Raw genomic sequence first — 13,947 nt, 5'->3', positions numbered from 1 at the left:
CACACAGGATAGGCCTGGGGAAGGGCTGTGCCTCTGAGAGCAGGAGCTGAGTGGACCGAGAGGGAAGGAGCTCCCAGCCAGCTTGCTGCTCGCTCTATGCTCCGAGTTCCTCCTTAGTGTGGGGGAAACTGCCACCCTCTGGCTGGCATTGCGCCATGGAAACCCAAACTGAAGCAGTTACCTCCTTCCATTCCTTGAGAGGAACAACCAGGGCCATATCCAGAGGCTACTTTCCACACAGCAAGGCAGAGCTGGTGTTAAAGGAAACACCACTTTCCCCTCCCACAGTTTACACACAAGCATTTTCAACTTCAACATTCACTCCTAGCCTTTCTACACCCACTTTGCCCTGAAGCCCTGGCAGGCTCTGGACACATGTCATGGGAGGACAGGTCTTCCCCCACGTGCTCACAAGCTGAAATCCCACAGGTCTCCTTTCAGTCACACTCCATGTCTCACACCTCCTCTGTCACCAAACACGCGACTCACCATTGTCCTGAGCCCGCCTCCTCTCCCTCACCCTCTGTACCCTAACTTGCTCTCACACTCAACCTTGACCTGCCCTCAGGCCCAGCCCCAGCTCCTTCTTAACTCAGATTCTCCTGTTTCCTTTTTTGTCTGTCTCCTATTTGGAAGGTGAGTCCCAGAGGGCTGGCCCTTTCTCTCTTGGATACATCCAGTTCCTCAGAACTTAGCACCATGGATGGCACATCCTTGTTAAAACAATGACCAGGTGAATGAACCATGTTCATGTTCAAATCATCACACAGGGCATTTTCTCCCTGTATTTTAAACACACATTTATTGTATTTTTAAAAATGCTGCTATTTATTCCATCGTCTGTGTCGTTCCCGAGCTCTGTCTCCATTTCTGTGGATTGGTTTGACTCCTCCTCAGGGGCCATGTTTCAGTGCTTCTTTGCACGCCTGGTAATTACAGGATGGCCAGCCATTGTGCGTTTGACATTGCTAGATGCTAGTTTTGCTTTTTTGTGTGATTTTTCTTTTCGTTATTTCTTTAAATATTTTTTGGGCCTTGTTTTGGGACTGAGTGAAGTAACCTGGAAACTCACTGGAGAAAACTGGCTCTCTTGAGGCTTTTAGTTAAAGTTTTGTTGGGCGGAACCAGAGCAGCCGTTCCTCCAGAGCTGATTTGGCCCCACTCCTGAGGCAATGCCCTTCTGTGCTCAATGGCCTTTGGGGAGGGGTTTCTTCAGTCTGGCTGTTGGGAACATGAACTATTCCTAGCTCTGTGTTATCTCTGGGAATTACTCTAGCTGTTCCTTTCTGGTGGTTCTTTCCCCTGCCTTGAGTGATTTCCCCACATGTGTTGACTGGCAGTTAGCTGAAGACCCAAGAGAAACACTCTGAAGATCTCCAAAGCATATTCGCTCTCTGCCTTACCACGTAAGCCCCTCTGGCCTCCCTGGCCACCCTGGCCTCCCAGATCAATTTCCTCAAGTCAGAGAAACCGCTAGACTCAATCTAGTTCTGTCTTCTGAGCTGCAGCCTGAGAAGTGTCACAGGTAGTCGGTTGGAGCTGTCACAGGGCTCACCTCATTTGTTTCCCTTCTCTTGGGGACCAAAGCCCTGTTCTATCCAATGTCTGAAAACCATTGTCTTATGTAAGGTATTTTGCCTGGTTTTTAGCCATTTAAAACTGGAGGGTAAATCAGGTCCTTTTTGCCCCCTGATGGCTGTAAGTGGCAGTCCCCCTTTTTCATAGAGTCTGCTCTCTAGTGTCTTTCAACAGGTGGTGTGGACAGACAGAATGGACTCTGGACTGAGAAGTTTTGATCTAGTCATGTGCCTTCTTTGGGTTTCAATTTCTGTATCAGTTAGCTATTGCTATAATTAATGCTATATATAAACTACCCTGAATCTCAATGGTTTATGACAAGAAGCATTTATTCTCATGATAATAGGGTTCCGGGTCAGCCACAGTTCAGTCATGCTTTAGCTGCTCTTTGTAGACGGGAGTCAGGTCTGCTTTCTGAGTTCCAGAATAGAGACTGAAGGGGCAGCTACCCAGGGCATGATCATCTCAAGACGCAGCTCTGGAGTGTTAGAGGCAAGCCCAACCACACAAGCACATTTCATCACCTATGCCAACATCCTGTTAGTTAAAGAAGACCACAGGACCAAGGCCAAATTTAAGGCATAGAGAAGTATACTCTGGCTCCATGAGGCCATGGCAAAGTTTTGCACATATACTTCCATTAGAAGTGGTGAAGAGTTAAGACTAGTTATCCAGTGTACCACAGTTTCTATATGTTTTCTAAAAATCCCTTTTTGTAAGATCTGAGCAAATCATATTCCAACTTTTCCCCTTCAAACACCCTCCACCTCACTTCTTGCCAAAGGACTGGTAGAGCCAGTTGAATTCTCACAGGGACTTTGTTGAGTCACTGGCCAGGCTACTTTCCAGAAAACGTTTTAGAAAATGCCACATTTTGGCCTGGAATGAACTCAGATATTTCTCATCATCCCTGTCTCCACTGAGCCCAGATGCATTGCTGGAGGGTCTTTTAGAACATTCCATCCATTTCTTCCATTTGCAGAGGCTAACGAACTTTGGGGAAGGTGCCCTGTGGTCAAGCCTGTGTTCACACCAAAGGCCCAGTGTCTACGGGGAGGGGACATTTGGAGCAGGAAGCTCCGTGGCCAGTTGCTGCACACATTTTATAGATGACATGCTTAGCAGGACATTAGTGGCCCCAGATTCCCAGGTGTTTCTCTGTTTTCATTTCCTTTCCTGCCTTAGTGGCTGCTCTGGGAGGCTGGTTCACACCCTGTGTGGGGCTACACTACACATCTGTCAATAAGGTCTTTGGATCCAGGAGATAAGGTCTCAGGGGAAGACCTAAAGTCAATAGACTATAACCAGCTCCAGAGGGCTGATGGCACTAAGGTAATTCCAGGAACACAGCTGCTGTTTCCTTAGGAGGGACTCGGGCCAACTCCAGGCCATCTTCAGGACTCCCGAGGGTGTGTGTGTCTATGTGTGTGTGTGTTTATATGTATGTCCTGTGGACTCTTGAAGAGGCTTCTAGAATCAGAATTTGGCCTTCCCCTTGGTTTATAGACTTTACTGAGTGATTCCTGTAATATGTTCCCTAGAAGAGAGGGCCAGAGAGACTCGCCCTGCCTCCGTGGGATTCAGACACGGAGCCAGTGGAAGCCAGGGGAGCAGCAGCAGCCCCGAGAAGCACATCTGGGTCCTGGCTCTGCCTCTAATGAATTGAAGGACTGTTTATTGATCACAGACTCCATGCTTGGGACACAGCAATGAACAAGCAAACTTTCAGTAGTGGGGCGGGGGGGACGACCCGGGGGGTTGCAGGCCCTTAAGGAAATAAGCAAGAAAGGTAATTTGTCAGGTGGTGATGAAAACAGAATGGTAACGAGATAGGGAGTGACCAGGGCGTTACTCTAGATGGGGCGCTCAGGGAAAGGCCCCGGGGAGGGGACAGCTGCCACTGAGCAGCTGTGGAACAGCTAGCCAATCTCCCCTTCGCTTTAGTCTTTTAATTATAAAAACTAGGGTGTGGATGAGAAGAGCCCTTTGGGCCTGCCCAGCTTTGAGATGTAATGATTTTATCTTCTGGAGGATCCCTTTACCCAGAACTAGAAAAGGAAAAAAAAAAAAACAAACAAACCACCAAGCCAATTATACTACATTATCTCTCCATTCCCCTCCAGGGTCACGAGGTCTTATATTTATAGGACAGAGATGGCAGGAGCAAGGGACAAGCACTTTTATTCAGCCAGCTTCGTTCCCGGGGGCCATCCCTCCTGCCTTCCACTGTCCCTCCAAACTGCAGCTGGCTTGGGCAGCTCCCCAGGGGCTTCCTTGAGGGCAGGCCCACCTTCCCCTGGATCTGTGACACTGAGCCAGTGCCCGGAGTGTGAGAGGGCCCACTGGGACAAGGTCCCCCTGTAGGAGTGGGGAGTTTCGGCCCAAATCCTACAAGGCCCCAAGGGGCTAGGTGGAGGTTGTAAGCCCCGAGTGGCCCATGCTGCCCTCTCTCAAACTCTCTGCAGAGCTCCTGGGAGCTGTCCACTGTTCTGTGGATTCTGTGAGAAGCTTGTTTCTGCAGGGTGGATTGTTCCCTGGAGACAGGGATGTTCAGGTAGCACCTACAGGTCATCCAGGCCATGAGGGTGATGCGGGAGGATATGATCTGGGAGGTTGGGAATAGCCTTCAAGATGTCCCTCAGTCCACTGCTTTGCCTATAGCTGGAAGTCCTGCTTGGCCTTTCCTGGGCTTCTAAACCAGGGGATGGGCCAAAGGAGTGGGCGGTAAATAGCTAAGAATAACCAATGGTTACTTCTCCCACACTTCACCAGCATGTGACACTACACGATGCTGGACTATCTCCTAATCTTCAAAGTTTATAATTATCTATGTAAACATCACTGTAATGGTGAGCTGAAGCCCCCATCTTGCCCCTAGCACCCCAGCATAAGAAAGAAGTCACCTCAACCTCTCTGGTGGCCTCGAGGCACCATTCGTAAGGGCACACGGTCCCCCCATAGGAATCAGTCACTAGCTGCTCCCAGCAGCCGAGATCACTTGGGCAGCCAGAGTGAGTGAGGGGCGGTGCCTTCATCTGTACTTCATTCTCGCTGGCACAAGGCATTGCAGGACCCTCACTGGAAATTCAGTTGTTTCCCAAACCTGAAAGGAGACAGATGCTATTGGTTAGCCTGTGCACATGGACACTGACTTTTCCCAGGGTTAAAGGAGGTGAGGAGGCTTCTGGCCATCGCTGGGTCTTTCTTGGGCAGTGCATCTTTCTGTCCCGCCGCTTGGGGCCTGCACCCACTCCCCACGCTCTCGAGGCAGATGCCTCCTTTGCCTTTGGCAAAAGTTTCATCTTCCTGAGCCAGGACCAACATTCATTTTCTAACTCTGAGGTGTTCAAGGACATTCTTAATACTCGGAGAGAGTCTTTTCTTGCTTTTTGCTTCACATATTAATTATATTTCAGGATGGTTCCTCATGACCACGTGGCCGCGATCCTGTCACCTCCCATGACTCTGAGTTCTAGTCAGGATAGTCCCCAATCCAGGTTGTCACTGGATTTTCAGTTCTCTGGGCCTCACATTTCTCATTTCTAAATTGCTAGAACAGACAGGGTATCTGGAAAAATCAAGGAAGCTAGTATAACTCCTTACTTCCCAAAGTGTGGTTCATGGACCAGCATCATGGGCATTTCCTGGGAGCCTCTTAAGAAGTTGGGCTCTACCCCAGACTTACTGGATCAGAGTCTTTATTTTAACAAAGCCCTGCCATTCATTGGCACTCTATAGTGTGAGAGGAACTGGTACAAGTGATAAGCAGTTACTTTGCTTAAAGTTGGGCCAATATAATAAGAGCAAAAGGGAAATTCTGAGATTCTTGGGTAAAGTAATGAACACAATGTTTATGAAAAATTGTAGGGTGCAGAGAGACTGAGGGGTGAGGCTGGTCAGGGACAGGTGAACAGGTGAGGCCATGGGTCCTGGCAGTGGATGAAAAGTGTGGGCTTGGTCTGTTTGAAACTGCTGGGGAAGAATCCATAATCCTTGGTGACACGCTGAATGTGAAGTGGGGAAGAAGAGGTTGGAAATAACTCAAGGCTATGAGTCCTTTGTCCTTCAGGTCTAATTCTGTGTGCAGGACCCTGGGATGGCCTCACTATTTAATTAAACAGAGACGGTCCTTATTTTAAGACATTCTGACCTATCCTATTTAAATTCTAGAACGGGAAGGAGGATTAGAGCAAGGTACATTAGAGCTTACACAAGGTGATGTGTTCCAGTTACTCTGGGCCTGTGGTTCCCAGCTGTGCTGCACACTGGAACCCTCAGAACAGCCTTTAGAAATCTTGATACCTGGGCCACACCCCAGACCCAGGCGATCTGGATGCAAGTCAGGGCCGAGACCCCCGTGCTTTCTTCTCTCTAGTCCCAGATTGGTGGGGCAGGAACTGGGGACCTCTGGGTACAGGGCCACTGGTCAGACCTGGAGTCGGATGTTTCCTCTGCACTGCTGACAAGCCACCCAGGCCAGGATTAGTCAACAGAGCTGCTGGTAATGAGCATGGAATCTGAGCCAGCCCCCAGTGCTGGCTGGGGTATGGGCGTACACTGTACTCCAACACACAGCTGCTCACATGCTCAGCCTCAACAAAATAAAAGGCACTATTTCCAGTTTATCCACTTTATGAGCCCTGGTTAAGTGATGAAGCTCTGTCTATGATGGGATTTTTTATTACCGTGGGCTCCCAGAATGAAGGATACTGCTACAGATAAACCATCAAAACCCCCAAAATATCACACCTCATGGTGTTGGGCCAGTTCTCACAGCAGAGCCCATCCTCCCTGGCGCTTGCCAGTTTCTGAGCGACACTTATGGTTATTATCTCAGGAAGGTTCACAGCCTGGGCAGGGGTGGCATCTGCCATCTGTACATGGCAGACACTGAGAAGGAGGCTCAAGGAGGTGACCTGCCCACTGTCACACAGGGCAGAGACGGCCCTTGAATTTTGGTCTCTTTCCTCCCAGTTCTGTGCTGTTTCCCTTTCCTTATGAGGGTTTCTTGGAGTGGGGCAAGGGCTGGGTGGGGGGCTGGGAGAGGCAGGGCCTCTTCCCGCCACCTCCTGGAGAAGACCCTCCAGATTCATGGTTGTGGGGGTCACACCAAGGTTTCTTTCCGGACAAAAATATGTCCAAATTTAGGGATTAAGGGAGATTAAAAATAAAAAGGTCCTCTAGAAAGGGGTTTAGTTCATTTTCTTAGAGGTAAAAACTGTCCTTGGTAGTTGGAGAAGGCAGATTTCACTCTGTGGGTGACTAACACCCCTTAAGGGGGATATATACCTGTCCACATGCACCCCTGGCGGGGATTTAAATGTTCCACGGCTTTTCCACGAATCCTAAATCACATAGATTCATCGCAGCCCTTGGTGAAGTCTAAGAGCTGGCGAGGCTTATGTTAAATCACCCTTTCTGGGCCCCTGCTCCAGAGCTGATAGTCACAAATTCCCCTTAATGAGCACTCCTGCAGAAGCCAAGACAGCTGCCTGCTGAATTAGGAGTGGAGAGCGCGGGGGCAGGGAGAGGGAAGTGTTTGCTTTGGCTGGGCAGGGGCCCGGGCCCCAGCTTGTGTGTTTGCCTGACAGGGTGGCCTGATAAGTGGGCTGCGTATAAAGTGCTGTGTGGTGGGACCGGGACCATCTGCTGTGTGTCCGGAGAGGTCACACCTGCCGGCCTAAGGGAGCTGGCAGGAGAGAGCCCTTGCCGAACTATCTTTGGCTTCCTTTGCAGCCCCATGGTCACTAAGAAACCAGGATTGTTTTTCTTCCTTTAGAAATAAAAATGGAGCCCTGGAACTTCTGCTTGCATTGATGAATTACTTCTAGGCTGCTGTTTGTTTGGAGACAAAAGCTCCCCAGTGGCAGGGTGGGCAGAGCTGTGGTCACTATCCCCATGCTGCCTCTTTGCTGAGGCCCAGAGGCCAACTCCTGACAGCTGATGGCTGGAGCTCTTCCAGACAGCGTGGCCCAGCGGAGAGGAGCAGAAAATTTGGGTTATTCCAGCTCTGCCATTTGTCAGCTGTGTAAACTTGGGCAAGTTTTTCAACCTCTGTGTGCCTCAGTTTCTTCACTTGTCAACAGGGGGTTTATAATCCTGGCTTTGTATGTCTTACAAGAGTATTGAGAGCATCAAATGAAATAAGTGAAAAACTGTATAAAGGTTAAGATGCCATACATATTTTAATGAGCATGCCCCACCCTCAGTCCAGCCCTCCGTACTGTGGGGGACAGTGTTAGCGGGAGGCAGCCACCATTCAGATGTACACTGCGGGCTTACGCCTCTTCTCTTCTGAGACAGTGGATGCTACTCTCTCTTATGTGTACAGAAGCTTGAACATAACTTAAAAAATATTGCTTGCTTGCAGGCTTCTTGAGGGGAGGAATGGTAGTTAGTGTCTATGGATGTGTTTTAGGAAGGAGATCTCCCAGCAGGAAAGGCTATTCCCTGTTTTGTCCTGGACACTCTCCCCTCCCACTTTCTGAAGGAAGCTTCTATGGCTCTGCACCCCTCTTCCACCTCTGTGTCAGTTTCTCTTTCCACAAGTTTCAGGAACTAAACTTATCTTAATTAGGATCCATTTACAATAAACACAGCTCCCCGCCCCCATGCCTGCTTCCCTGCAGCTCCAGCCCCAGCTAAACCCTCTGGAGGGACCGTGTATGCTCCCAGCCTCAGCTCCTCCCTCCCGCCTCTCCCAGGCCCCTGCTTAAATGGGCTAGTTCTAGTTGGCTACCACCCTGACATGCAGAATGGCCGGGGGTCAACACTCCATCCTTCTGTGCTCACCCTCTCAGCAGGGCTGGGCTCCCCTCAGAACTTGTTCTGCAGACTTGCCTGAGGCTGCGCTCTGCATCTCAGCTTCCTCTGGGCTCTAGATGTTGGAGTGGCCTAGGGGCTGTCTCAGAGGAGACAATACCCAGTCCCCCGCTGTAAACAGCATTGGCACTGCCACTACTGTCTCTTTTTCTAGCCCAGAGTTTCTCTCTGAGCTCCAGACTCACGCCCAGCTGTCTATCCCGTGCTCTTCTTGGACGTCCTCTGAAACTTTGAACAGGTGCCCAGGACTCTCCATTCCTCTGGCTCCTTCCCTCTGACGTCCACTCCTCCCTGCTTTCTCATTTCAGTAAATGTCACCACCGTCCTCTCAGATTCACTGTTCTTCTCTTTCCCTTTTGTCTCATGTCCAACCAGCTGGTGAGTCCAGGCCACTCTCAACCCTCGCCTGCACCTTCACGGTAGCCTGATGACTGGTCCCTCCAATCTACACCACATGTGACAGCCAGGTGAGCTTTCTAAAGCAGCAATCAGATCATATTACTCTCACGGTTGAAATTCTTCAGTTGGTTTCTGCTATACTGAGGATAAAATCCAACCCCCTTTCCTTGGCCGTGTTCTCCTGCTCCCTGCCCTCCAGCCACTCTGGCCTTCTTCCCCCTCAGGGCTTTTCATGTTCTGCTCTTTCTATGTGGACTTCCTGCTCGCAGAACACTGTATGGCTGCTCTGTTCTCCTTATTCAGCTCCCATTTTCAAGTTCTCTTCTCCAGAGAAGCCACCCTGCTACCCAGCTAGACTGGTCTTCCCAGTGCTGTCTACAACACGGCAAGTGCTAGCTACTGCACAGCCCCTAGCAGCTCTCAGATGATCTTATTTCTTGTCAATGTGGTCACCATCTGTCCCCTTCTTCCCCTCGCTTTCTCCAGGGCTGACAGTTCATGAGCACTGACTGGCTTTTTGTGGCTGTTCAGTGTCTGTACATATCACCAGAGTATTTGGGGCATAGATGGGAGCCTTGGAGATAATAAACCCAATTTTCCTTTCTTTTTTAGACATGGAAACTGAGGATGAGAGAAGGTCAAGATATCACAGCACGCCAATGGCAGAGCTGTGCAGTCTCGGGCCTCAGAGGAGCCCTGCCAGTGGTGCTGATGCTGCTGGTCCCGGCGCAGGAGCGAGAGCAGTAAGCAGCCTGGTGGGCTGTCCCTCAGCTGCACCACCCACGCACAAAAGAGTGTAGTCCTCTCGGGGCAGGTGTCAGGCATAGAATCCAAGCCTGCTGTGTCACACCATCAAGGAAGAGCACTTTGTGACATGGGAAGGCGACCTTAAGGCCTTTGGATTCTTAGGAGGAGGCCAAGACTGAACACAGGCCTGAGGTGAGGGGCCCCAGGTCTTGTCCCTGTGGGTGTTGGGGGGATGGAAGGCAGAAGAAAAGGTCCATCCACAGTAGATGGGAGATGGGGCAGGCCCAGGAAGAAGTGGGGGAGGCCAGAGCTGAAGGCTGGAAGGGCCTCCTCTTCTTGACATGCCAGACTCATTTCCTCTGCGATTGTTACAGCGTCCTCTGGCCTGGGTCTCTGAGTGGTGTTTACATTCACAGCTCATTGGAGAGAACCACACTCCAATAGGAGGGCGAGATTTCCAGCCAGGGATTCAACAAGTTACCAAACCATTACTCAGCCCCTTCCTGTTTGGAGAAGGCTGGGCAAGGAGAGAGCTGGCTTTGGGGACGGAGAAAAAAAGGAGCTGAAGATCTGGAGGAGGGGAGAGAGCTCTGCCAAGAGGGTGGGAGCCTGGAGCTGCCCTGGGGCCTGTCTTGGTACCCCTGTATTGCCCCGGGGGGCCTTTCCCAGGAGGAAGCAGCGTCCTGCACATGTGGAGTGATGGGAAGACCAGTCCTGTGGCTTCAGGAACATGCGGGAAGCTCCCTACTTGCTTCTCACCTGCTGCTAGCTCCAGCCCCACCCCGCCCCCCAGTATAGGTGACCTGGGGCCCTGGAGGAGCCATGAGGAAGGTGCACTCACATTTCTTCTGCAGGACATTCTGTCTGGCCTTGATGAATGCCAGAATGTCGGAGTCCGTCTGGCTGTCACCGGTGAGAGGGATGGAGGACATCGGCCTCTCGGGGATGCTGGCAACAACCACATGAGACACTTTACTACACCTTATTATGGGACTCAGCACTCACCTTCCATTTTTGGTGGCTTATCTCACTCAAGACACTGGGTGACACAACTGGCCTCTTTCTCCCTCCTTCCCATCTCTGTGCATTGGCCACACCAAACCTTTTATCATGCACACTGGGTCATGTCACCCTCTGCCTTAAATCCTTTAGTGGTTTCTCATAATTCTTGTAACACAATTCCTCCTCTGACCGTGACTTTCCAATTCCTCCAGCCACCCTGACTTTCTGTTGTTAGCTGAATACATCAAGCTCCTTCCAGCCTCAGGGCTGTGCTTCATCTGTTGCTTCTCCCTGGACTGCTCTCTCTCTCTCCCCCAAGACCTTCACACAGCTGATGAGCTTGGGGTCACCACTGTCTCAATGTTCTCACTCTACCCCTCCTGTCACCCAGCCCACCTCCTCCAAACCCACCCGTTACTTCTGGTCTGTCTCCTTCTGCACCCAACTTAGATGTCCTGTCCTTAGGCTATCTCCCCAATGCATCCCCACCCCCACCGTGCTTCAGCTAGTTGTTTTCAAGGCAGGATTACTATTCTCCTAAAAGCAGAATAATACTTAGCTTAGTTTCCACAACTAAAAAAAAGTTACTGTAGCTGTGTGTATTCAGCTGGTTACAAGCAGGAATGTTGGGGTGGTGTGCTGGATTTCTAGGGAACCCCACTGAAAGGGAGAAGGCCTGTGCCCTTCTCCTTCCTCTGTCTCCACCCGACTCCCACATACGGCACTCCCCTTAGGAAAACGCAGAGCAACGTACTTGCCTGGCTTTGCCAATCTTCCACCCTCACACCCACCACTCCACACAGCGGCAGACAGTGTCCACGTCTTTTTTTGAGACAAAGTCTCACTCTGTTGTCCAGGCCAGTGCCTTGGTGTCATAGCTCACAGCAACCTCAAACTTCTGGACTCAAATAATCCTCCTGCCTCAGCCTCCCAAGTATCTGTGACTACAGGTGCCTACCACAATGCCTGGCTAATTTTTCTATTTTTAGTAGAGACGGGGTCTCACTCTTGCTCAGGCTTGTCTCAAACTCCTGAGCCCAAGAGATCCTCTCTCCTTAACCTGTGCTGGAATCACAGCCATGAGCCACCATACCCAGCCAGTGTCCACTTCTTTAGAAGGCAATGAGGACCTTATATAACAAAGGGTTGTGCATTGTCTAAGTAACTTTTAGTGTCCACGTTCCAGGGGCAGCTCAGCCAGAAGCACAAAGGCAGAGCTGTGGCAGGGAGAGCAGGAGCCGCTGGATCCTGTCAGTCTGCCTGGGGCGTCGGGGATTCAGCCCTGGGAAGCTCCGGAAGGAGAGTCATTAGCCAGGTGAAGGCTGAGCAGGCATTGTGGACAGAGGGCACAGACCGTAGATCTGAGGGAAGGCCTTATCCACTTTACTCAGCCCCTAAGAAGATGCTCCTAGATCTTGAAGGCAGGCTTGTCAGCCCTGTGTGGGGCTAGGGGGCTATGCTGGAACTGCCCCTAGGCTGGCTCTTTCTTCTCGTGGCCCCAGAAACATTTATTAACATGGAGGGGTGTGCTGCACAGGGCCCGTGACCCTGGGAGAATTTCCCCACCTCTAGAATAGGCATGTGTGAGAGACCCCAGAGATTCACAGGGGACCAGGGCAACAGCCGGCCTTGGACTCTGTGCAGCTGCTGGACAGGGGGAGCATATGGGGGGTTCTGGCCCACTATGCCCACTGCAGAGAATGTTACAAGGATCAGGGGGAAGAGAAGACCACAGACCTATTTTCCAGGGGGGTGCTGGTGCTACTCCATTCCTGGCTGCGTGGGCTGGGGCAAGGTGAGGGCAGGATTTTCCTGGTATACACATCACTGCAGCAAAACACAAACCAGACAGTATGGGGATGAGTTTACAGAAGATAAACTGAGGCTTTATATCTAGGGGCTGCTATGGACTGAATGTGTCTGCCCAAAATTCATAGGTTGAATCCCTAATCCCCAATCCCCAATGTGATGGTATTTGGAGGTGGTTAGGTTGAGATGAGGTGCTGAGAGTGGGACCCCCATAGTAGGCTTAGTGTCCTTATAGAAAAAGAAAACCCAGAGCTTGCTTGTGCGCTCCGCCCCTGCCATGTGCAGTTGCAGGAGAAGGAGGCATCTGAGAGGGAGGAAGGAAGCCCTTGCGGGCACTGACCCCGCTGTGTTACAGACTGAGTGTCCCCCCACATTCACATGCTGTGATGGTATTGCAGGTGGGCCCTCTGGGAGGTGAGCCGGTTATGAGGGTAGAGCTCTCATGGGTGGGATTATTCCTCCACCATGTGAACACACAGCAGAAAGACAGCACTCACCAGACACTGAGTGTACCAGCGCCTTGATCTTGGATGTCCTGGCCTCCAGAACTGTGAAAAGCAAATGCGTGTTGTTTAAGCCGCCCAGTCTGTGGTATGTTGTTATAGCAGTGCATGCAGATGAAGAGCCAAGACTCCTCTGCTTGGATAGTTCATACATTCATTCTCCTGTTGGAGCACTGCAAGTGTCAGCTGCAGAAGGTGAGCAGACACTTATAGTCGACATGCCAGGCCATGTGACAGTGCACTGCAAACATCATGCCATTTGATCTTCTTCATGGCCTAAGAGGTAGATGTCATTTACCCCATTTTTTGGATGAGAAAACCGGGCTTAGAGAGGTTAAGGAAATTCCAAAAGTATCTGGATGGTCAGTGGCAGAATCCGGATCTCGTCAGGACTCTGTGAGGTCTCAGGACCTGTGCTGTCAGCCACATGCTTTATTAACTGGGCTCACCTCTGTGGTGTGCCAGGAGGCACACACTGGCTTAACCCTGACCACACCGATTGCCCCTGCTGGCCCAGCTGAGCAGCTCATGCTCTCTGAGTTGGGGGTGGGGCAGATCTGACAGCTCACCAGATGCAGCTGTGCCCATTCACCGAGGCTGCCGGGTTTAAGCCCCTTGCCTGGGATTCCTGGGTGCATGCAGCAAGCCTAGAAGCTCCTCTTGAGAGGTGAAGAGGTATGTGGACACAGCTGGCGGGTTGCTGGTTTATTCACAATGATAGGTCTCTACATTATGTTGTAAGGACTCAGTGGCAGGATCTTCTTCCTTGCTTTGATGGTCCTGCCTAGGGACAATGTCAGAGCCGGAAGAAGCTTGAGAAGTCACCTTGAGACCCTTCTCAAGGAGGGTTGGAACCCTCCTCTCATAGTTGGGAACAGTCAGCTGCAAGGCAAGCTAGGGTTAGATCAGGCTTTGCCCTGTTTGCATCCTCAGTCCAACACACTCCACAGAATTGAGAAACTACTTGTCCCACCCTTGGGAACAGCCCCTTCCCCAGCTGCAGGCTTCTGTCCTCTCCCATCTCAGCCAGTGGCAGGGCCTTTTACTTGGGGCCTCCATGGATCATGACTGTGGGTCAAACAACAGG

At 51.0% G+C, this 13,947-nt stretch overlaps 1 protein-coding gene across 1 annotated transcript in view; it reads right to left on the bottom strand.

Annotated features, from left to right (window-relative positions):
* Positions 1 to 3,742: 3,742 nt before the first annotated feature.
* KIF6 (kinesin family member 6) overlaps positions 3,743 to 13,947 on the bottom strand; it is a 344,907-nt gene continuing 334,702 nt past the window's right edge. The window contains exons 20-22 of the mRNA XM_053602779.1: positions 12,286 to 12,375; positions 10,388 to 10,494; positions 3,743 to 4,681 (exon numbers count right to left, since the gene is read on the bottom strand). Coding sequence (XP_053458754.1) covers positions 4,665 to 4,681; positions 10,388 to 10,494; positions 12,286 to 12,375 — 214 coding nt within the window. The 3' untranslated portion in view covers positions 3,743 to 4,664. The remainder of the gene's footprint in view (positions 4,682 to 10,387; positions 10,495 to 12,285; positions 12,376 to 13,947) is intronic.

This window comes from Nycticebus coucang, chromosome 9, assembly GCF_027406575.1.
Source record: "Nycticebus coucang isolate mNycCou1 chromosome 9, mNycCou1.pri, whole genome shotgun sequence".
Lineage (NCBI taxonomy): Eukaryota > Metazoa > Chordata > Mammalia > Primates > Lorisidae > Nycticebus > Nycticebus coucang.
The sequence above is the reverse complement of the archived record's forward strand: the minus strand, read 5'-3'. Positions and strand labels throughout refer to the sequence as shown.